Source organism: Achroia grisella, unplaced genomic scaffold (genome assembly GCF_030625045.1).
Source record: "Achroia grisella isolate CSIRO2021 unplaced genomic scaffold, CSIRO_AGI_Agris_v1 utg702, whole genome shotgun sequence".
NCBI lineage: Eukaryota > Metazoa > Arthropoda > Insecta > Lepidoptera > Pyralidae > Achroia > Achroia grisella.
Window position 1 is genome coordinate 270378 of NW_026712999.1, and position 22625 is coordinate 293002.

The 22625-nt window shown below is 31.7% G+C and overlaps 2 protein-coding genes across 2 annotated transcripts in view; one reads left to right on the forward strand and one right to left on the reverse strand.

The window, feature by feature from the left end:
- Positions 1-5998, forward strand: part of LOC131850195 (caldesmon-like) — a 29703-nt gene extending 23705 nt beyond the window's left edge. The window contains exons 6-10 of the mRNA XM_059200368.1: positions 1260-1416; positions 1949-2025; positions 3066-3160; positions 3612-3714; positions 4889-5998. Coding sequence (XP_059056351.1) covers positions 1260-1416; positions 1949-2025; positions 3066-3160; positions 3612-3714; positions 4889-5539 — 1083 coding nt within the window. The 3' untranslated portion in view covers positions 5540-5998. The remainder of the gene's footprint in view (positions 1-1259; positions 1417-1948; positions 2026-3065; positions 3161-3611; positions 3715-4888) is intronic.
- A 6038-nt stretch (positions 5999-12036) lies between these two features.
- On the reverse strand, positions 12037-22355 carry LOC131850196 (MATH and LRR domain-containing protein PFE0570w-like). Its single transcript, XM_059200369.1, has 6 exons — positions 22217-22355; positions 19271-20146; positions 18851-19026; positions 14488-14589; positions 13324-13443; positions 12037-12684 (listed from the first exon to the last, which is right to left on the reverse strand). The coding sequence occupies exons 1-6, from the start codon at positions 22244-22246 to the stop codon at positions 12450-12452; spliced, it is 1539 nt and encodes a 512-aa protein (XP_059056352.1). The 5' UTR covers positions 22247-22355; the 3' UTR covers positions 12037-12449.
- Between the last annotated feature and the right edge of the window lie 270 nt (positions 22356-22625).

The window sequence follows — 22625 nt, forward strand, 5'->3', positions numbered from 1 at the left end:
TTTATTTTGTATTTCTAATATAGAAGCAAAGTAAAGTAAGTATTTCTAAATACTATATTAAAGTAAACTGTTTTATAGTTCGTTTCGTTTATTTTTGCTTGCTTTGGCAAGTTGTCATTTTTTAATATGGGGTTTTGGGTAGGATTTTGTTCTACATGTTCAGTTTACAATGTTAATCGTAATAAAATTAGATAATGTCAAACTTGTTGAAGAAAGTTTGATTTCTGCCAGCTCTTATTTGAATAGTGGTAATACTGATGAATAGTAAATTAGTAGTTGAAGTATTAATTACTAATTTACTTTAAAACTATAAAGAAAATACATATGTTGACAAGTGCTTTAAATGTTATTCATGTATATAACCTTTTGACTTTGAAATGCTTACTAGAACAGCCTGTATTCTAAAGCCTTGAATAGAATAGATTAGAAAATACTTTATTCAAATAAACTTAATTTAAGCACTTTTGAATAGTCATAACATTTTTTTTAATCTATCGCTCATTCGGAAAGCTATCTCATCACAAGAAGAACGAGCGAGAAACTTGTGTGTTGCTCTTTTAAACTGCTCTTGATGTAAATATAAATATTAAAATTTAAAAAATATATAAAACATGAAAACTGATATAATCATAAAATTTGTTACGAATTCTTCCTGTATATATAATACCAAAGTATGACAATAGATGGCGCTGCATAGATCAATTTTACATCTCGCTATAGTTTCGTTTTCATTTCAAATACAAAAGCATACATGTATTCGTCTATTATTAAACACCCTAATTACGGGGTAGGCAGAGATAATTCTATTTTTCAATGCATTTCTTACGGTCAAACGTGAGAATGCTGCAAATAAAATATGGAAATATTTTATTTAAATATATACATATATATTCTAAAAATTAACTTACATACTTGAAGTATTAAGATTCTTTACGTAATTCGTAGCAAACATTGATCGTTGTTCCTTTTGCATTCGTGTGCATTTGCATTTCATGGATGAAAGAATATCTGTGAAAAAACGAATTATTGGCAATATTAAAATAATTCTTTTTATTGATTAGTAATAGGTGTTTTTTTTTATATTCTATGAATTTTTAATCCTTAATGAGCACGAGATAATTAAGATCATAAATCATTAACATCTCTTACATGGCTTATTTCTTTTTCATTGAATTGTATTGTATAATATTCATAGACTAAGTAAGATAAGAGTCAGTAATAGAACTGTAGAAAATAGTAGATATACTTGTATTTTACAGTTACCGATGTCACGATCGCAGCCTCGACTGACGGAAGCGGAGCGCGAGCTGTCTCCTCGTACTGTCGACGGACGCTTACACTGGCCCCCCGGGGGCGGCGCGGGGGGCGACGGGGGCGTCGCAGACAACAGGCGGCGCAGCTGCGGCGACTACGACTGTAAGTGAATCTGTTTATATAAATCGTAGCAGCATACAAGAACATCCTACACATGCCGCCTGCGATCCGTCTAATTACGACGGCCTGAACCGAGGTTCGAACCCCTAGCGGTGCCATCAGACTAAAGTCGTATTCGTCAGACGAGAGTTGGCCTTCAGCCGCTAAATACCTCTTTAGTACCTCGCTAGTACCTCCTTTAGTTTGGAGTGCCATCTGTACCAGCCCACTATCGTCCGGTGAAAGCTGTGAAGACCAGCTGCGACCAACAGTATTAGAGTAGTCCAAAAAAAATACTCTTCTATTCTGTATCTCGACTTAGTATTATTGGAAGCCCCCAAGATTTCGACGAAGTAGGTCATATAAAAAAAATCATCTAAGTATTTATGTCAGTTGTCTAATAGCCATAACACCGGCTCTGTTTAACTTGATACTAGATGGCGCTGTGAAAATTGTTCAGTTATTATATTATGTAAGTAGCGCTTTTTTATTTAAATAATAATAGTTTTTATATAAATAACAATGTTGTTGTTAGCGGGTGGTCGATTGCGGCGCGAGGGAGGCTTGTTGGACGCAGAAGCTATACATCGACGAAACCTGCAGGCTGAGAAGGTATTATTAACACAAAAAACATCACACAGCTGTCTCAGAAGGGACAACTAAGTATGGCTCTTAAAACAGTAATACAGCATAAAAACGAAACTGCCAGAAATCAAATCAAATCAAAATATCTTTATTGATGTAGGTCTATTACAGAGTAATATATTGATGATAAAATTGACTGCCTTAAGGGTCTAGCGGTTTAGTTCACCAATTTTCTTCCGAAGGTCGTGGGTTCGATTCCACGCACGGCACAAACATTTGTATTTATGAGTATAATTGTTTTTGTCTCTCTGGGTGTTTTCTATGTATATTATGTTTTATTTTTAATTATTATGATAATATAATGGTGCTTCTGCCAGCACTAATGGTGATGCTAGAATGAGGTCAGGTTAGTTACTGTATAGTGTTAAATTCACCAGGAGTTTATCGCGATGGTATCCAAGGTGAAATGCGTGGAAGTCATGTTAGTAGAAGTCTATTTGAGAAAACTTTACTACGTGAACTTATTTATTCATAAATTATAACTTCGAATTTCACCATTTCAGTTTGAGTCAAAGAATCAATGTTTTCATCTCGTGTGTTAATATAGATATAGATATATTAGATTTTAGAGTGTGACATAAAAATTTGGTACCTTAGTTTAGTATCCTACTTCTTGTCACACAATGTCGACCCTTTGTCGATTCTCTCACCCTATCGTATGACGCAATTTATGGATTACCTTTTGGCCTATGACTATAGTCTGTTTTTTAATCCCGGAGACTAACTTGACAGATGTAAATGTCAATTTTTTGTGAAAAATAATTACTTTTTTGATACAACAACCCTATATTTATTAATAGCTATACTTTATTAATTTTGTTAATGCGTAAACACCCACACGTATTTCTAAGTAAGTTATAAAAATAGGTAATTCATATTAATTTCCGATAGTGCCACAACCCTATTTAAAAAATGCAAAAATCTGGTAACATCGGAAATATCAAATTTGTCTTTGGGATTCTAAAACAGACTATAGTGCTCATCAGACCATCAAAACCTTGTTTTAGGAAGCAGCAGAACGTCGCCAGTTTTACCAGCAAGAGCTCAGGAACCAAATCCTCGAGCAGCAGAGGATAAAAGAAGAAAGGAAGACGAGAGAGAAGTGAGTAGAAAAACACTATTCGTATTGGCAACCTACAAAAATCTTAGGTACTACATCTGACTTATTAGAGATAAACTAAATAAGGTTTTTGTGGGTTGTTGTACTGTAGTGGCTAATCAGTAATGTATTTTTTATTCTAAATTTGTATTTAAATGTATAGTTCGTTTATTGTACATTTTTGTTTATACTTCAATGCCTTGTTAAACGTTTCCTAATATATACTCCGTATACTGAACGTCTTTTTCTGTATTTTCTTTTTACTTATAAAATAAAACTACAACGTGGGTTAAAGTAAAATAGACCATCAGTCATTAAGAAAAAATTGTATTGATGATTTTTATCTCCTCAGGGTATAGTGTATACCAAAGGAGGTATTTCGCTTATGCATGAGTGGGCTACTTACCACATTACCACATAGGATGTAGCGTGGCATTTTTTTTCATGTGCTAAGGATGCTGGAGCAAGCTGAGATGCGTCGGCTAGAGGAACAGCTGCGGATGCTGCGGATGGCGCATGAGAGGGAAATAGGCAAGCAACACGAGATCACAAACACTGTAAGTGTATGTTTAACATACGTCATAACCTCCGGTCGTATTAAGAAACTTAATTACTAGGCTATTTATTTCTTAAAATGTGCCTATTTAGGTCTTAACTTGTACCTATTAAGTTTTAAATTGTACCTATTTAGGTCTTAAATTGTACCTATTTAGGTCTTAAATTTTACCTATTCAGGTCTTAACTTGTACCTATTTAGGTCTTAACTTGTACCTATTTAGGTCGTAACTTGTACCTATTAAGTTTTAAATTGTACCTATTAGGTCTTAAATTGTACCTATTTAGGTCTTAAATTGTACCTATTAAGTTTCAAATTGTAGCTATTTAGGTCTTAAATTGTACCTATTTAGGTCTCAAATTGTACCTATTTAGGTCTTATATTGTACCTATTTAGGTCTCAAATTGGACCTATTTGGAATTTGAATTGTAGTTCGCTTATTACGATCACTTATGCCTTGCCTTAACTTGCATGAAACATGAAAATTGTTAGACAATGATTTGAAATGATAATAATTTTATAAACATTAATTTTGCAATTTAACTAGCAAAATAATGTTTATAAAATTCTTAAAAATAATGCAATTTTGTTTGTCTTAACCGTTTATTCTTATTTAGCTTCATACGAAGGACCAATATTTTATATATGAGCATCTTGTACAATTATCGCAAATGAAATTATTGTAAATAGAAGAAGTAGGTAATCACAAGTATATATTTATAAAATCGAATCGGTCACGGTCACAAGAGTGTTTCTTAACCTTTTGACACAGTACATTTACAATACCTTAAACTTTCTACACATTACTCCAGTCAGTTCGTGAACACGTCGAGGTAAATACCTTTCGTTCCTCTAAAATTATTCGTGTTAAAACCCGTTTAATTATAATATTAACTGTCTGTGTCCGCGGTTTCATCCGCCTGAAATTTTATAGTAATATATTTTATGCTATATTACTGTAAAATGTCATCAAAATCCATTGAGTAGTTTTTGCATGAAAGAATAGAAATATCCTTTATTCAAATAAACTTAATTTAAGCACTTTTGTATAGTCATAATATTTTTTTTATCTACCGCTCATTCGAAGAATGAAAGAGTAACAAACATCGATCCATATTCACAAAATTTCGCATTTATAATATTAGTAAGATAATTTATAATTGTGTTGGTTTCAGATGAAAGACGAAACTTTGGAATACTCGCAGAAACGTTCAGAACTACAAAACGAGATCGACAAAGACCAAAAACGTTTATTGGTCGCTGCCAAACGTAATACGGTGACGTCGAAGAGCGATACCAACGTTACCAAATTACCATACTGTTACCAAATACGGGACAAAGACAAACCATTCTCAACGAATATATCAGACAATTCGATATTCTCGCCAAATTACGACGTAGACAGTTATTTACGACGCAATCTTAATTTCAAAGACAATGTACTAAGAAATAGACCGGATAATATGAAGAATACACGTGGCTTAGATATAGAAAGTATTGGTAACTTTGATAGAGTACACGAACGGAATAAAGATGCACTGAAATCACGGAATACAAGACAGAAAGACGTCGAAGATCCATTACCAATCCCTGTTCTACGACATTCGCCCGTAACACAATCGGATAAAGTTGATAGTTCAAATTTGAGTGATGCAATGAAATTAGTTGATGATAAATGGAAGGTGCCTGTGGTACAGAAGAATATATTGAAGTCTTTGCCTAACGATGAAGGTAAGAGTGTCAGTATATTGACCCAGTTGGGGTCTATTAGAAGGCAATTGCAATTGGAACAGCTGAAACTGGATAGAATGAATGATGACTTTTGATCTAATTCACATATTACCTGCCTTTACACGTTCGCTCTTTTACACGTGAATCGGCTTTCACGGAGGAAACAATGTGCATGTATATGTAGATAAAGGGAACGAGAAAGACCGCGCGCGGAAACAGTAAGCGCATTCCCGCGTACAAAATCGTGCGTGCTTTAGCGTCTTTTTGTAATAATTAATTGTCATTATCAAATGGTGGACATCTGACTATGGAGCAAAAACATAATTATCGAATTGATAATGTTTAAAGATAAAACTAAAATTAGTGTAACAATAAACAAAATATTAGAAGAAATTAAAAGTATGGAGTTTGTCTCTGGAAATTATATGTGAAAATAATATAATTTTTTAAAGGAAAGTGAAATGAAACTTTTATTTATCACACGTGAAAGAGTGAACACAAAAAATAGTGAAATGTAATCACTTACGATTGCACTCGCTGAATCGCGCGCGCTCCTGATTGCTCGTGAAAGAACGTGTCGTTTTTCAAACTACTCTAAAGCTGTTGGCCGCCGCTGGCCTTTACAGCTTCGCTGGACGATAGGGATCTAGTGCAGATGGCAGTCGCAGACTTATGGAGCGGCTGAAGGCCATCTCCCGCCTGACGAATACTACTTCAGTCTGATGGCACCGCTAGGGGTTCGAACTGAGGTTCTTGCCTTGCCTTGAGGACGGCCTTGAGCTGAGGCTCAAGGCCGTCGTAATTTCAATCCCCGTTTGAATTGGACTGTACGGGGGAACGTGTCGTATAAAGGCAGAAGATCATATATATTCCTAGTCTACTAAGACTGACGCATTGCACATGATGTAGATAAAGTACAGTCCAACGCCTCGAGTTGAGAATTGCATTTTTATTTTTATTTACTGTGAATTGAAAACAAAATGAAACCTAAATGCACATATCTATATTAGTATGTGATATGGATGTAGGACATATACCTTAGTAAATAAAAATTATACAATATTAGGTGTGCCCGCGTGGAATAGTGACCTTGACGATATAAATAAAAAATATTTAATAATCTAATCCAAAATAGCTAAAGAAAAAATTTTCATCTTTCTGGCTTCAAAGTTGGTAGCTAAGTTTTAAGCTTCTAGCTTTAAAAATAACGATACTTCCATACAACCTTTCATTACCCATTTCAACCCCTTTCCGCATTAAAAAGTAGCTTTATGTCCTTTCTCAGACTATCTGTGGACTAAATTTCATGTAAATCTGTTCAATAGATTTGGCGTAAAAGCGAGACAGACAGTCAGAGTTATTTTCGCATTTATGCTTATAGTATGGATCATAATATTTGTATATTCACTAATGTGATATTTGGGACAATCACCATTCTCACTACAATAATAGTACTTTTATTGAATACTATCTATAAATAAGGAAATCCTTTGACTTTACATATAGTATATATATTTATCAAAATGTCCTACATCTATCACACAATAATAATACAAATTTTGGAAAATCTACTTGAATGTTTTCCTTTAAGCATTAATTTCCATTATGTTGTACATGTGAGTTAAATTTAAGTAAAAAATTACAAATATTGGAAAATCGACTTGAATGTTTTGCGTTATCATTAATTTTTAAAATATGTGAGTTAAATCAGTTTATTATTAAGCGATATTGTGGAATGGTGCACACGTCTGTATATACTGACAATATTCAGCGGCGAGATATTAATGGAAGATGAGGTTGAAGTCCGTTCAATTAATATAATCATCACATTTAATATAATATTAAAAATGAATTGTTAAACTTTGCTTTCTAGTCTATTTTATGTTTAGTATTATTTTTAAGGTGTTTTCGGTTGTAGCATCAATTCGATCAGTGGATTTAGGCAGTAAAATTACATGATAAGAGGCATAATATCTTGTCCTCTGAAATGCTAACGGAATGAGTATCACGGGCACAATAAGACTACTTATTTAATTTGTTGGAAAAACGAAATAAATGTAGCATAGTTAGTTTAATTAGTTATTTTGTTTTATGCATGTTTATTTTTTGTTTCACTAATGTTTTTAATATCTGTTCTCTTCGTCCGAACAATATCTAGTTTTGTAAATTTTCAGTTTTATTTAATATACATTTAGTGCCAAAATAAAGCAACCTTAAATTTCTAATATATGTTTATTTAAAATTGTAAATATTTGATTTTCATATGAGTTTTTTCATGTTTATTATTACTGTTATAATGCAATGTAATTTACATTTAATGGTTTGATGATTTTTATTAATACTTTAAATTAAACATTTTATAGTATGTGCATGATATAATTCTATGAATACGTTTTTGTATTATCTTTTATTTGTAATAATACAAGTCTCGCTCAAATTCAAATTCAAAATATCTTTATTCGTGTAGGTCTAATACAGACTCTTATCATATGTCAAATCTACCGTCAGTTCGGAAAAATTTTGAGAGGAGAAGAACTGACAAGAAAGACAGCTCGTATTCTTTTAAAAAACAATGTTGTACCTTTTAACGATAATACAGTCTTAAATTCAGATATTAGATAATACAGTGACCACCAACATATACTATTGCAAAAAACAAAAAAAATCCATACTATGTAAAGATTTATATATAATATCTTTCTATGGCCAATGATAGGCGAGTTTGGCTAAACTGTACAATTACGAAAAAAGACATAGACAAATTATCAACTTGTAGTTAATGATTCTATTTATATTTAAAATAATCAACGAAAATAATATACGTATATAGTAAGAGAGCTGATACAAACTATTTTGTCTGAAATTAATACTTTGTTAGTCTCTCTCTTACTATCAAATTGATCCTTCTAATATAGTATTTTTAATGGATAATAATGGAATGGTGCACCCGCCTGCGAGATGATATACGCTGGCGGGCCACCAATGGAGGATGATGAGATGAGCATGAGGCCAGATATCAGTTAGCACATCGTGGCAAATTCACCAGGAATATATCACGATGGTTTCCAGGGGGAACCGCGTGGAGGTTAATCTGACATAGTACATTGGTAGCAATGGGGTCAGCAGTCCACATTACTAATAATTCTCTTCCCCACTCTAATAATGTATTATAATTATGATAAACTTACAAACTAAGTTAATCCAAGAGAGGATAAGCATTCGGCATAGGTATGCCGATATCCTAGACCAGAAACTAGATCGCTGTTGAACTAAGGAAGAATATTTTTTTCCGGGTCGTCTTTTCAAAATGAAAAGCACAATAATATCTTCCACAATCCAATTTTCATTGGATGGATGGACATCTGCTCTTGCCAGTATACCTTTTGTATGCCCATGGCGGTAGGTAATTCCCTGCTATTAGATTCAAATATATCCAGCGAAATGTCAAATGTTGCGTTCACAGTGACGTTGATAAGTAATAACTGCCTGCCTACTCTCTCTGGGATTAGCATTAAGTTATATTTCATTATATCTAAATAGTTAAAAACCCGCGGATTATGGGTTGGGACATTTTTCGTATGATTAATAAAATTAACGGAATTTGCGAAGGGAATGTAGTGAAATTGTAAAATAATTATAAAATTATAATATCAACGAATGTCACAGCATCTCTATTAAAAAGTATTGCTCTATATGGGTCAACTCATAATGGTTCATAAATTTACGTTCACAAATCTGTCGAATATAAATAAATATCTCAAGAATATAAGAGTAAAAGTACACGGTAATATAATGCTATTAATGCTGCAGTGCCAAAATAAAATCTTCCTTATTATAAATCTGGTATGACATTGAACATTTCTTCTTGAACAGACTCCAAAAACTTCATTTTGGTTCGTTGTATACGAACTCTTGCATTTTTAAACCAATTATGAATGTAATTTTTAACTATTGAATTGTTTGTCCTTATCTATTGAATTATTTTATTAATTTGACAGAAAAGGACAAAACGTGCTAACAGTTAGAAAAAAGTGTGTATAATTAACAAAGCATTCGTCTCAAATAAATGCATTGTACATTTAATTGTTGATCTAAATATAATATTAGATTCATTTAAATTTCTTTTCATTCCTATTTATACCACTAGATGGCGCTGTGCAATATATGTATTACTTGTTTATTTGTATTAATATTTTTTAGTTATTATTTTTATTAGTGATATAAGTTATTAATATTAAGTTAGGAAAGACTGTCAGTACATAATAAGCCATGGAAGTATGAGCTTTGGAATTGGAAAGTGAGATTAAGATAAGGAATTGAATGTTATTTTTATAATGGTTAATTCTATTTTTACATGCTTTTAGTCAAAATAATGTTGCCAATTTTTTATTATAAACGCACCTTATAGAGGCTTATACTTGTGTATTTTTAAGAAATGTGTATAATTAAAAAAATACAAGTGTTAAGTTTGATAGAATTATAGTTCAATTTGTATAAATAAATGCCAATATACTTTAATGTTTGTTTAAGTTTTTTCCTCTTTTTTTCTTATGGATGATTTTTTACCTCTGTTCTTCTTAATAGTGCACCTGCGCTAACGTTTTATGCTGGCGGGGCACCAGTGGAGGATAAGATGAACAGGAGGTTAGGCCAGTTAGCCCATCGTGGTAAATTCACCATCAATTTATCAGGATGGTTTCTGGGAGGTGGTTCATGGTCTAGGAAATTGCCATGTCATGGACAATTTCCTAGACCATGTCAGGCTACCATGTTTGACCACATAACTCTTTTCATGTCTATGTTGTATGTACAAGAATGGTGTAAATTAGGCATTCTCTCTCTCTCTCTATATATATATATATATATACATATATTTGTATATATATATGTGGGCAAATAATATAAGTTGGGAATATAACTTCCTTTAAAAAATTTCTAAGCTTTCTTTACATAGGGAATACGCTTATCTTTAGTTAGACTTAAGGTTGATCGATATATGGTAAATTGGACGGATGGACAGAATCAATGCCCATTGTTACAAATGGCTTAATAGTAGTCTCTTACAGTTCCTTCCCCCAGAGACGAGGAAAGATTAATTTTGTATAGTGCTTGATCCTTGATATCTTTTTTATAGGAATATAAAGCAAAGACAACAACAACGTAATGCCAAAGGTTTAATGTCGCAAAATGTATTTTTCAACTTATATTTTACAAATAATAATATAAAAATAACATCTTTAATGAAGTGGATAACAGGTATGAACACATAAGTAAGTATATTATAGCAACGTTAATATTACAAGTGTCTGAATTGGCTACAGGTGTAAATTTCTATTTTTGGTCTATGTTTGGTTGGTTTGGATGAAAAAGAATTATTTATTCATATACTAAGTTGGTATCATTATTCACCTAGCAAATGCAGAAAACATATCATTGAGTTATTTAAAATGTGACAAATGCATTGCAAGATGGCATTACATTCTAAAGAAATAGAAGTCAATTTGTAGAACAATCTTAATGATATATCCCAGTTATTTTAATAATATGAACATCAATTTATTCAAGTAGCATTTGAAGTGTGACTATGTTATATTATTATACTAATTTATCTTAGGTTTCATATACATTCATATAGTTTCACTACTATTACCATACCATAGGTGTCATATTTAATAATATTTAACAATTTTGCAAGTCCCTAAAAAACATAAACAATGTTTTAATTTTATTCTTTAATTACATTTACAGAGTTCGTTTTCGGTTGTTTTATTAAAAATTACAACTGACCTACAAAATGGTAAAACAGTACAGTCGGCATCACATTTTCTGAGCGTTGAGTATTTAAAACGGTAATTTTATTTACTTCATATAAATAAAATCTCGTTTCAATTGAGAAATCCATGCTCATTTTACATGGCAAGAATTGTACGAACATTTACGTTTCAAAATATCTAATTTTAAAACGATAAATAATTACCACTCGGATTATCAGTCTTGAAATATATAAATGTCCTAAAAATAATATTTTTACAATACATTTTTTTTTGTTTGTTACGTGACTAGAATAGCAACGATTAGCCCTAGACTATATGTACATGTACAGCATCATCACGTAGTCACGTGACGTCTGTACTACAAGCCTTATACATATGTTGCTATTCTTTAGGACTAAGGTGTTGTATCTGTACCCTGTAATTAACCTGAACTCTGAAGTAGATAGAGATTAGAATAATCTGCCCCTTAGGCCGAAATAATATCTTTGACGACAGACATAATTTGTACAAGATTGTCTAATTTTGTAAAAGTACTTCAAAAATATACTATATTTTAATTTCTAAGTTAACACAAATTTCTTTTAAATGTTTCCTTAATGGCGAAATAGACATAATGTCTACTACATTATATAGAACAACTTTTAATACATTCTAAAATATCATCGAATATTTTAGTGTCCAAATTTCACATTTGAATCAACTACTGGATATATTTAGAAAATATAAATTTTAAAAACACATTGCTTAAACTAAAATTTAATTATATTTTTTTCTAAATAATTTTGAATTAACTACATAGTGATAGATTTAGAAATATATAATTTTTTAAACGAACAAATGGTTAAAAAATTTTATATTAATGTTTTCCATAGCAGAAAATAGTATATAAATATTCAGTGTTGCAATTCAGAATATTGTAGCGTAAGAATCCTTTAGAAATTTAAATTATTATATTTCTACGACAGTGTAGGATATACTGTACTATATATAATATATATGTATTATTCTATTTAATACAAAATAGCAAATCAAACATAATATTTTAAACCTAAATACATTCACAAATAGATACAATTTTGAACGAACAAAATGACAAACACGTTGAATATTAAATTTATAATAGCAGCTAATATTTGAGTAATTAGACAAATATATTATCACAAATATCGCAATAACCATCACATTAGGGTTCAATATCTATTGACAGATAATATGTAATTTCATTTCAAATCTAAGAAATCTCTATACTGGTCGTGACGGGTGGATGCCTTAAGAACTCTTCTAGAGTAGGTCCATTCCAGCCTAACGGGTCACGTGGGAACATGATCATATCATTCACCCAAGTGAAGGGAAGCACTCTATTCTCTATGACGAACCGCCATCTTGGATTTTCGCGGTGAAGATCTCTGTAATTATCACCGGACACGATGACGCCGTCAAATTCTGCGGCGCATTGTACTATGTATCTGAAATTGATATAACATAACATTTATTATAAAAAAAATGATATTGTAGCGCGGTTTATCCTCACCACTGTAGCGTTATATATGTTGTGATGTGATGAGGTGTCGCTACTTAATATATCATTTATTGTAGTATGTAGGTAGTGAGTATACCGGTAAATAATTGCATTATTTATTGTAGTTAGTATTTATTGGTATTGGTAATGTGTTACAATATTTATTAGAGACGCGAGTACTCAATGCGGAGTCGTAATGCGGGCTGTTTTACACTTAACACAAATCTATGTTTGTGGAGACGTAAACTAATGGAAGGGTCTCAAGTGTTGACCGAAATATTACGTGTAGGCACAATATCTACGGGAAATGAAGGATTGGGCTTCTACTGACATAGAAATATACAGAGGATATTTTACCGAGGTACTTTATAAAATCTTCTGCGTGGGTCTCACTTATTTGAGCCGCTAGGCAGCTTGCTTTACAAGCTGTGTGATTTCAACAGGAAATATTGCAGTGAAAAATATTTATATTATTATTTCATATACATATGTTAGTCTAGCAAGCTGTTTATTTATAAGAGCAGATGACATGTGACAGACAAAGCTAATCCACACAGAAAGTACAAAAATAAATAAATAAAATAACCTGTCATCGTAAGATGCGATCCGGCGTCCCTGTATCTCCCTGGAAGGTGTATAGACCACCAGACCGTCACGCTCCAAATCATCAAGCAACCTCGGATCGGAGCTCATACCAAACTTACACCTGTGGAATACCACGCCTATGACTTAATTTTATACTATGTGAAGATTTCCTCCTATAATATTCATACAGTAATTACGCTTCATTTCATTTGGAATTAAATATTTATGCATTTAGCAGATGGATCGAGTCATGAATCTCTTTCTATGTGCATACAGACTATTTATATTTTATTATTTTGTATTCTATAAGGTATTTTACAGCTTGAAAAAAAAATAAATAGACCTGTCATTAAATATGATAGGTGTGTAGACCACCAGGCCGTCACGCTCCAAATCATCAAGCAACCTCGGATCGGAGCTCATACCAAACTTACACCTGTGGAATACCACGCCGTACGGCCACAAACGTACACTTTACGCTTCATTTCCTTTGGATTTTATGCAATCTACGAATCTCTTTCTATGTGCTACCATATTATTTGTATTCCCAGTTACAGGATATAGATATTAAATATGATAGTAATGGGATTTCAAGGTGTGACAATGTCACACTATATCGATATATATAAGGTGTTATTTAAGCAATAATATAACAATAATAACCCGGACAACTCACATAGCGTCATCTATAGAGCTTGTGTTATGGGTACTACACAATTGATACAAATACATAAATATATATTTTTAAGTACATATACATATAATATACATAGAGAACACATAGACTAATACAAAACAAACCCATGGATATAAAAGTTTGCATTGATTCTGTTACCATCGGTTTAGGTGGCCTGCTAAACCGCTAGACCTACTCTATAACTATTAACTATATAATATATACACCTATATACCTAACACTATGCCTTATATCAGAGAATGCTAATAATTTGGTAGCACCTTATTTTGGAAGATTGTTTGTTTGTGGTCGTACTAAATACATATTAAAATTATAACATTTTAATCTAATGTATCCAAACTCCACTTGATGGTAAACAGCCACAGCAGTTCTTGAAGGATTGTAACATTTGTAACATAACAGGCACTGTTCCTGACTGTATCTGCGATTAAGTACAAACCTGCAGTTTAAAAAAAAAACAATAATTACCTGAATCTCGGCACAAACGCCCTCACCACGTGGCCCCGTTTTAGGAAATAGTCTATGCAAATTTTTAGGGCTTTCACTGAAAATTCCCTGCCTTTATTATATCTGGAACATTAACACTTAATTAATATACAAATATATTATATAGGGCTACATTACACTATTAAATATATAGGATCATATCATAGAATAATTAATTTGTTTAGTAATTAACCTGTCACACCAATTTTGGTAACACTTTCAGTTACGAAGAATGTACCATATTTTTATAAAATTAAACTTATGCTTAAAATCATGTGTACGTCAAATGTAGACAAAGAACGTGCTCTTTGTTTTACGTTTACGTTCTCGTTGTCTACATTTATATTCAGATTCTTTTCTGCGATAGTCTCTACCTTATTCTGCATGAAAGAGCGAACGTGTTAAGGTAGCTATTAGTTTCTTTCTACAATCAAAACCTACAATTATGCTCTGCACGTGACTAAAGCGTGTTTCAGACATCCATAGGCTGTGCTAATCGTTTAGGATCAGATGGGCCGTATGCTTGTTTATTTTATGGTATTTACGGTAATCGCATCCAGCGGGGGTAAAAACTAAATGATTTTACACTTATATTCAATTTCTTTTTTAAAATATAGTAAGTACGTAACTGAAAGTGTTACTAAAATAGGTGTAACACCGGTCGTTGTTTGCGCAAATGTACCTCAGAATTCGTTCCGCAATGACTGTTGTATATATATATAGTATGAAATTAACAATATCATTCATAAAATAAACAAATACATATTTGCAAATTCATTACTAACGATTGATTGACACAATTTTTTTTTCGAACTATTCTAATGGTGTTGAATTGCAGCTGGCTTTTTACAGCTTCACCGAACGAAAATGATAGGCGATAACATTAAAATATAGATAGATAGACTAGCGATACCACTTTAATCTAAGGGCACCGCTAGGGGTTCGAACCTCGGCTCAGCGCGTTGTAATTTCAATCCCTGTTTAAAAGGGATCGGAGGAAGGAAATGATCCTATATATATGATAGTGTAACATACCTCTAATAGATGAGTGAAATGATTAAGTAGTGCCACAAATTAACATCAATATGACATTATAAATTAAAAAATAGGCATTAATAAAAATTAAACTAAGAGTGGTTTTTTACTTTTATTTTTAGGTTTATTTAATTTTTATTAACCTATTTAATCCCCATATTTATATTATTTTCTTTCTTACGCATTACTTGCCGATAGCAAGATAAGCAATTACTCTTCTACTTCTGTGGGGCTACTTTCATACTTCCTCTAACATATTCATTATTAGTGACAAGTCCCGGATTGATTCGCACGGATGCAATATATTTTTTTTATTTTCTCGTTTGTTTTATATTATACCACGCATGTATTATACATATAAACCTTCCTCTTGAATTACTCTATCTATTGCTGTAAAACTGCATTCAAATTCGTTGGGTAATTAAAAAGATTTAAGCGAACAGACAACGACGGCGACTTTGTTTTATACTATGTAGGTAGTAAAGATTTATCTTGTCCATTCTTGTCACTCCATATATTCATCCCACTATTTGCATTTCAGTAGTTATTTTAGACCACTCCGTTATAATAAAACAGCACAAGTATCACACTGTATTTTATATGTTAAGTGTTACCATGTTAAAACGTCATAACAATGATAAAGATTTTTTTACACAGTAAATAAAAAAGAATGCCGAGATAAAACTACACAAATAAATAGCCTCACGACTGGAATCCCTAATGGGATATGTAGAGGTTAGTTAGAGATGTTGTTATGATTAGCGTTAGTCAGAAATATAAATTGACACAGTTTTTAGTTTCAGGTCACATGCAATGGTCCTTCGAGCCGGATGAAACTAATGAACTAATATATACATATATCTAGCCTAATTTACTTAAAAAATAATATTTGAATCTTAAATATAATACTTAGCTTAACACATTAACATAAATATAATTGGTACAATGTTGTCCGGACCTTTATCTCAGCCATGGTATTTCTCTCGTCAAGTAGCTTTAAAAGCGAGCTGGGTTCCGGTTTCAAAGTTGAGATATGACAGCTATATTTCATGGAATATGACAACTTTATGCTTAGGAATGGCAATGGATGAGTGGTATCACGGTTATCACATGACAACGTGATGTCCGTAGGGTTGTTCTTGTAAATTAGCGACGGTGACCATTTACCATCAGGTGGCCGTGTTATTTGCCTCTGGAAGCTCCATACCAACTGCCGATGTATGTTCTGCAATGTGTAAACGCTGTTTCCACCTAAAATATAGGAAATAAAGAAATCTCTCTCTGAGAGTATTATAATTCTGAACCCATTTTTATGATTATTTTCTTATTTAATCGTCAAAGTTCAGCTCTAGTACTGGTCGCATAACTAATTTATTACAATTTTATTAACGTTTGAATTAGTTTAAGGAACTTAATCTAAATTGTTTGATTATTACAATTACTCTGTAATATAATGCAATTAAAAATAGATTAGAATAGAATAAAGAAATCTTATTATAAATACTAAAATCTATAATAATAATAACATAGTTGCCTTATCAAAGCAAATGCATATCATTCTAAAATAAAATATATAAAAAAATACATTCAATTGTAAGTACAGTACAGCTTTATTGGTTTTATTTATCATTTTCTAAACCTAGAGGTCTTGAGTTCGATCAGCAGAATGCACTAGCCGTTACCTGTTCTGTTTTTTTATTTAAATCATTTCCTGCATCTCTTTATATTTCTTAATACTATAATGATACTATACTATATAATATATAAAGACTAGATCTTAATTTTCGTAAGTAATAACATCCTTGTGGCTGTTCCATCTTACAGATGACAGTTACCACTTTCCATCAGGTGGGTATTTAGTCATTGTATATATCATATATTTAGATTACTAATTCTATGCTTATCTTTAATATTAATATATTTTATCCTTATCATTAACATATTAAATATATCATTAATCATATTGAGATAAACTTTGTAGTCTCACCTATTTCAGCAAGCAGTTTGCAAGCTGTGTTTCGATTGTAGGGTGAGATTTGGCAGTGAAATTACAGAATTCAGAGGCCTGATATCCTAGTCCTCTGGAACGGCAAAATATGAATGGTAACATGGGAATGGTATTATATAATGATGTGATATCCATGGTGCTCTAATATATATAAGCAACGGTTGCCACTTACCATCAGGTGGACCGTCATTTTTTTCAGTCCAGTCTTATAAAAAAGTATTACTACATATATATTAACACAACATAGGAAGTTGTGTTAATATATATATAGTAATAAAATACATATATGATACTTACGAATATTTTAATCTATTATACATTTCTATTATTATATATTATATTACTATACATATTCTTATATATACGTTTCTTGAACACAATATAATCCTGCTTTTTAATTCCCAGAATGTCGCATAAAGCAACTCAATAATCAAATAATCAATCAACTAGTATATCAAAGAACAGTAAACCTAATGCCAGAGATCAATATGTCGAAATTAATACTAAGTTCTATTACCCAGCATGGTAGGGACGATTATCCTGCCATAATTAACATGGTGTCCTGTTTAGAAACCATATCTAAAAACGTATATCTAGTTTGACCTACTTTGGAGGGAGTCGTGGCCTAATGGTTTATACAAAAAAGGTTTAAGTTTGAACTCACAGTTCAAACTTGGCTGACATACATCACCTTCAACTGTATGTCAATTTATATTTCTGACTGCGTCTCCAGTCAAGTAAACACCGACATCGAAACACAAAAATAATCCGAGAAATATGTATCGTCACAGCACGGCACGACGTTAATGGGATTGCTGGAGCAAGCGTACATTTACATAAAAAAATAAAAGATGAAATCGGAAATATATATTTTAACCAAGGTAGACTGTAAAGTCGTCTACGTGGCTACCACAGTCTCACCCTGTGTATTTCAGTTGCTAAGCATCTTGCTTTGTAAATTGTATTTTAAGGGTCAGATGAATCAATGAAATTACAGGATAAGAGGCATGACACCTTAGTCTTTTGGATTGGCAAGTAAGAATGAATAGCGGTAATACGGGCATCACATGATAGCATGATATCCGTAGTGCTGTTCATGTATATAGGCGACGGTTACCACTTACCAGTGGGCCGTCAGCTTGTTTGCCATTAAAAGTAATTTAAAAAAAAGTTCTACTTTATCGCTATCTACGGGGAGAGTATGTTCAGCAGTAGACTAGTGCCATTGTGCAAGCTGGTCTCCTCATCCAGCGGGTTAATTATAAAGTCTTCGTCCTGATGATGACCAGGCCACATACTTACTCCATAGCTACATTGCTACCGTCTATAATAATCATCCTCAGGCCAGTCTTGTTCTTGGCGTCTCTCATGGGATTGTAGATATTACTGCCTATACTATTTCTGGAGGTGGACTGTCCAAGTATAACCTCTTTAATGTAGGTGTCTTCGACAGTTTCAGTTGCTTGGTTTTCACTGTCCTGAAAACAGAAATATAATACATAAATAAATATAGCTTTATGACTTATCCTAGATAGGATAGACAGATACATAAGAGACGCATAACGGCCCAGATGAGAGACTAAATGCTCTCCGCATTTAATCTCTCATAGTCTTACAGTCCATATTAAATTACATTACATTTAGACAGAAACATAAAAGACGTACAACGGCCCAGAGGAGAGGCTAAATACATTTAAAAATTAAAAAATCATTTTCACTTACCTTAACATGTAGAAGACTCTTTACTTTCTTTGGCACATTACAACCACTAAATATGCTCTTGGTAATTATTTCCAGCAGTCTTCCTTTGTCGGAAGCATCCAGATTTGCAATACCACTTGCCAGATTGAACATTTTGGTTTTATTGCGGCTATTACCTTTATTTTCTAAAACGGTAACATCTGAATCGCCACTCACCGACAAACTAGCATTGCTTGCCGTCACAAAAGTACAATCTTGATTGTCTGTGGTGTTCTCTAAATCAATGACTGCATTAAGATCTGTATTGTCTTTTGTAGTGTCGGTTGTGAGATCTATAGTTAAATATGAATCTCTGTTTATTTCCTTTGTTAAATTGCAATCTTCATCTTGTACTACTGTTGCTGAAATTTTGGGTATTGGTGTGGAACAATTTTTAGGGTTTATAATCTGTCTAGGTGTATAACAAGAGCTATTGCGTTGTGCCACAGCGCCGTCTGCATCGTCATTGATGACTATAGTACTTATTTTTCTTTTTTTACATGTATTCATAATAATATCTGTTTGTTTTCTTTTACCAGTTTGCTGACTATTTTCTAGGAGAATAACACTGTTATCATTAGATGTATTGAGAGAAATATTATTATTTCCACATAATTGATCAATATTATCCTCAGGATTGAATAAACTAGTGTTACTTTCGTTACGTAATTGTTGAAACAGTTTTTTTATTTTCTTATTGGTTTTTCTCATCTTCCGTTTATTCTTCGTATGAGTCTTCATTGCACTCATTGATTTGCTTCTTGTAGACTTTTTGTTTGAAATTGACTCGTCCGATTTGCTTGAAGCTGTAGTGCTTGATGGTTTGCTATTTGAATCTGCTGTTATAGTTTTCTTTTCCTATTATAAAATAATATTTCCATTTTATATTATAAAAATGTTACTTTGTGACAATAATAAATATGATGAACATTTGTTTCTCTTTCACACAAAATTTACTAGTTGGATTTAATTGTAATTTAGTATGCACATGGATTTTAATCTAGTTTAAACATAATACACTTTTTCCAAATAATTTTTTTCATTACTAGTTATTGCAAAGGTTTTTATCCAAATTCATTATTTCTTACTCTTCATCGCAAAGGTTGAATGGTAAAGAATGCTTGTTAAGTCAACCTTACATACAACATATTTTATCATCACACAAGTTGTTTAAATAAATAAGTATTAGATATATTAAAAAAAAGTAATTAATAAATAACAATACTTACTTTTGGCAACTACTCTACTCAGCAATAGTATAAATGTGGCTAAAAAGATTATACTATCTACTCTTTTGATATTCAGAAAAACTGTTACACTACCTAAAATCACAGATAATTCAATTACAAATACACAACTATAAATTTTAATATATTTAAAAATCTCTCTCCAATCCCATCAAAGAGAGTAAGGAATATTCCATTATTCTCTTTGATTGGATAAATGTTGTATTACAATAATTGTATGTATAATTGTTTTTTATGGTCACCCTCACTCACATAGCTTCTTATCAAAAAAGATAATTATATATAGGGTACTTCAATATAGTTCATATGTCTAAGCAATAAATGAAATTAAATCAATCAAATTAATTTATCTATGTAGGTAGAATACTGACTTATGATATGTCAAATCTACCATCAGTTCAGAGAACTTCTAGGTTAAGAACTGAAGAAACAGCTCTTATTCTTTTTTTAAACATGTTTGTACATGTTTACAAAAATGCATATTTATTTTTAAATTCGAATTACAGTTATCACTACTCTATTCTTAGAGTGACCAACAGAATATGCAATTTTGTCAAATGAAATAGTCTTAATCAGTGGCTGTAACCCGAGCAGAGCTCACAAGCAGCAACAATATGATTATTAACATTAACACGCAATCCTTATGTGTAAATGTCTTAAGCCATTATAATAAACTGGCAAACTATTTAACAATTTTATATGGACTTTCAGACTTTACATATATTGGTTCAACTTAGAACATTGGACAGTTCATCCCACAATTTTTTTTTCCTATTATTTGATTGCTCACTCAACTAGTGTCTAGTAATATGAATAAATGTAACACTGACTGCTGAGCAATTTGAGCTTGTATGACAATTCATGGTCACTAGATTGATGTCCAACTTAACCTGCCTAATGACTGTTAGTATGTTTTTAAGTATAGTGTATGAGCTCGAACTGACAAGGCAAGTCTACATGTACATGTACAATACAATTATAATTTTAAAATTGTTGCAGCATTGTTTAATATAAAAAATACAATAAATATTAGAAATTAAGAATGTGGGTACTACTTTTAGATAGAAATTATATATTATTTTAAGATAATTCTTTACTAAATTTATAGTAAATATTTTACAAAAATCCTACGGGATTTCGTTGATAAATCACAGTGAATTTACAGTGGATTCTATTATATGTACAGTACAGTACATTTCTGCAAACAATACTGACCATTTTACAGTATTTCTTAAAAGACAACATGTGCATTTATTAAACTGGTAAATTGAAGCCATCAATGTAATAAACCACAGAACTAAGTAAGTACAATAAGTCTTTTGTTTTTGTAGACTGAGCTCTTTGTTTATAACATTGGATTTGCGATTTATTTTCCCAGAAATTGTAATACAACACAAGTATTGATACCTGTAATAAGTTTCACTACGAACTTGATTAGAATTAAGAATGTTTTTATATGTTCATTTTGGATGTCATTGACAAGAAAATAGTGGTTTCAAAACAGACATTATAGAATATTTGAAGTACTTACGTAGAATATATATCAAAAATTTGTTATATAGTAATAATAGAAGCTTCTAATTTCTACATGAACACATTTTATAGGAAAAATAATGTAGATACAACTAACTAATGTCCAATGTTTTACTAGCAAATAATATTAGAATCAAATAAAACTAACAGATAGTCGAGTAATCGATGGTTTTCCCATTGTAATGCTATATCAATTTATTATTATTTATGCTACCACAATCACCACAATTTATTTAATTTAGAATATAAAATTTCAATTACAGTAATATTCGACACAAAAAAATATTACAACAGTAGGCTGGCAGATGGCAGATTGAAAATTCGTTTTTTTTCTTTTTATGGTTTGGGATGTTAGTGCATTTGCCAAATACAATTTCGGAAACGGTAACATGATGAAGAATTTTTTTCATGGAAACGGGATTTGTATCAGAGGATTAGAATTAAAAACGCATTAGTTTTAAAAAGAAAATATACAGATTTTATTATATCAACGAAATGGAACAATAGATAATATACCTATACATTTTATGCTGCAATGACAGAGCCATTATTAATTA

Excerpts from the sequence above, each read along its gene's own strand:
- LOC131850196 (XM_059200369.1), bottom strand. The coding sequence starts at position 22,246 with ATGGGAAAACCATCGATTACTCGACTATCT. Across the intron at positions 20,147-22,216 it reads CATCGATTACTCGACTATCT|GAAAAGAAAACTATAACAGC; the intron begins GTTAGTTTTATT and ends ATTTTATAATAG. Across the intron at positions 13,444-14,487 it reads GCGTTTGTGCCGAGATTCAG|GTGTAAGTTTGGTATGAGCT; the intron begins GTAATTATTGTT and ends GGTATTCCACAG.